Genomic DNA, 1,008 nt, shown 5'->3' with positions numbered 1-1,008 from the left:
CCAGGGTGAGTCCCGGGGGACCCGGGGGACAGCCTGATGCTCAGCATCCTGCTGCAGCCCAAATCCGGGGGGGCGCGGGGACCCTCGCGGAGGGATGCTCAGGCTACAAAAAACCAGTCCCTGCCCATGTCCCTGCCCATGGCAGGGGGTGGCACTGGAAGGGCTTTAAGCTCCTTCCAACCAAACCATTCCAGGATTCCATGACTCCCGTGGTACCTGGGCAGAGCTCACTGCTGCTTGCAGGTGGAGAGCTTGCGGATCTTGCTGCTGGCGGAGCAGGCCTTGCGGGAGGGGTTGGAGGAGGCGCTGGCTCGGCGCTCGCCCTTGGCCTTGGCGCTCAGCTGCCCTGGCTCCGTCCCGTTCATGCACACTGCCTTGGGCAGCCCCCTGCCACGGCTCTGCCCGTTCTGCCCTGCCTCCTCCTCAGGCACCTGTCCTGCAAGGCAAGGGGCACAGTGAGGGCATTGCTCTCAGCACCTGGGATGGATCCTGCTCCTGGGCAAAACCTGAGGCTCTTCCTGCACCTTCGAGGAGCTCGAACAGGCTGCTGGGAGCCCGGGACTGCATCTCCCTCCCGACACGCCAAGGCCTGGTCTGACCCCAGTTCCCCCAGCACACAGCAGCTGGTGGTCCCCAGCGCACGGGCACGGCCAGGGCAGACCCCTACTCCTTGTGTCCCCAGGCAGCAGTTCAGCTCCTGGCCAGGGAGCAGAAGGGCAGCAGTGGAAGAAGTCACTTCTTTCTCCTCCTCCTGTCTTCCCTGGAGGAAGGAGTGCAGGTCCCAGCCCCAGGCACCAACCTGGGGTACTCATGGACAGGGGAGGGCAGCCCCTCCTGGCAGGGCCAGGGCTCAGGAGTGTCACCATTCCCCAAGGGAAGGGGCTTCACACCAGCCCCTCTCCCTCCTCGGCTCGCTGTGACTCAGCAGAGCAGGAGAAGAGCCATTCCCAGACATCTCCCACTGCCACGGCCAGGGCCTGGGTCCCATCCTTCACCCGGGGGGCTGAG

At 65.6% G+C, this 1,008-nt stretch overlaps 1 protein-coding gene across 1 annotated transcript in view; it reads right to left on the bottom strand.

Moving 5' to 3' along the window:
• Positions 1-216: 216 nt before the first annotated feature.
• The window catches only part of STK11 (serine/threonine kinase 11), a gene marked incomplete at its 5' end in the record, with an annotated part of 18,646 nt that continues 17,854 nt past the window's right edge, over positions 217-1,008 (bottom strand). The window contains one exon of the mRNA XM_009072111.1: positions 217-436. Coding sequence (XP_009070359.1) covers positions 228-436 — 209 coding nt within the window. The remainder of the gene's footprint in view (positions 437-1,008) is intronic.

Source organism: Acanthisitta chloris, unplaced genomic scaffold (genome assembly GCF_000695815.1).
Source record: "Acanthisitta chloris isolate BGI_N310 unplaced genomic scaffold, ASM69581v1 scaffold6323, whole genome shotgun sequence".
NCBI lineage: Eukaryota > Metazoa > Chordata > Aves > Passeriformes > Acanthisittidae > Acanthisitta > Acanthisitta chloris.
This window is presented reverse-complemented; position numbering and strand designations above follow the sequence as displayed.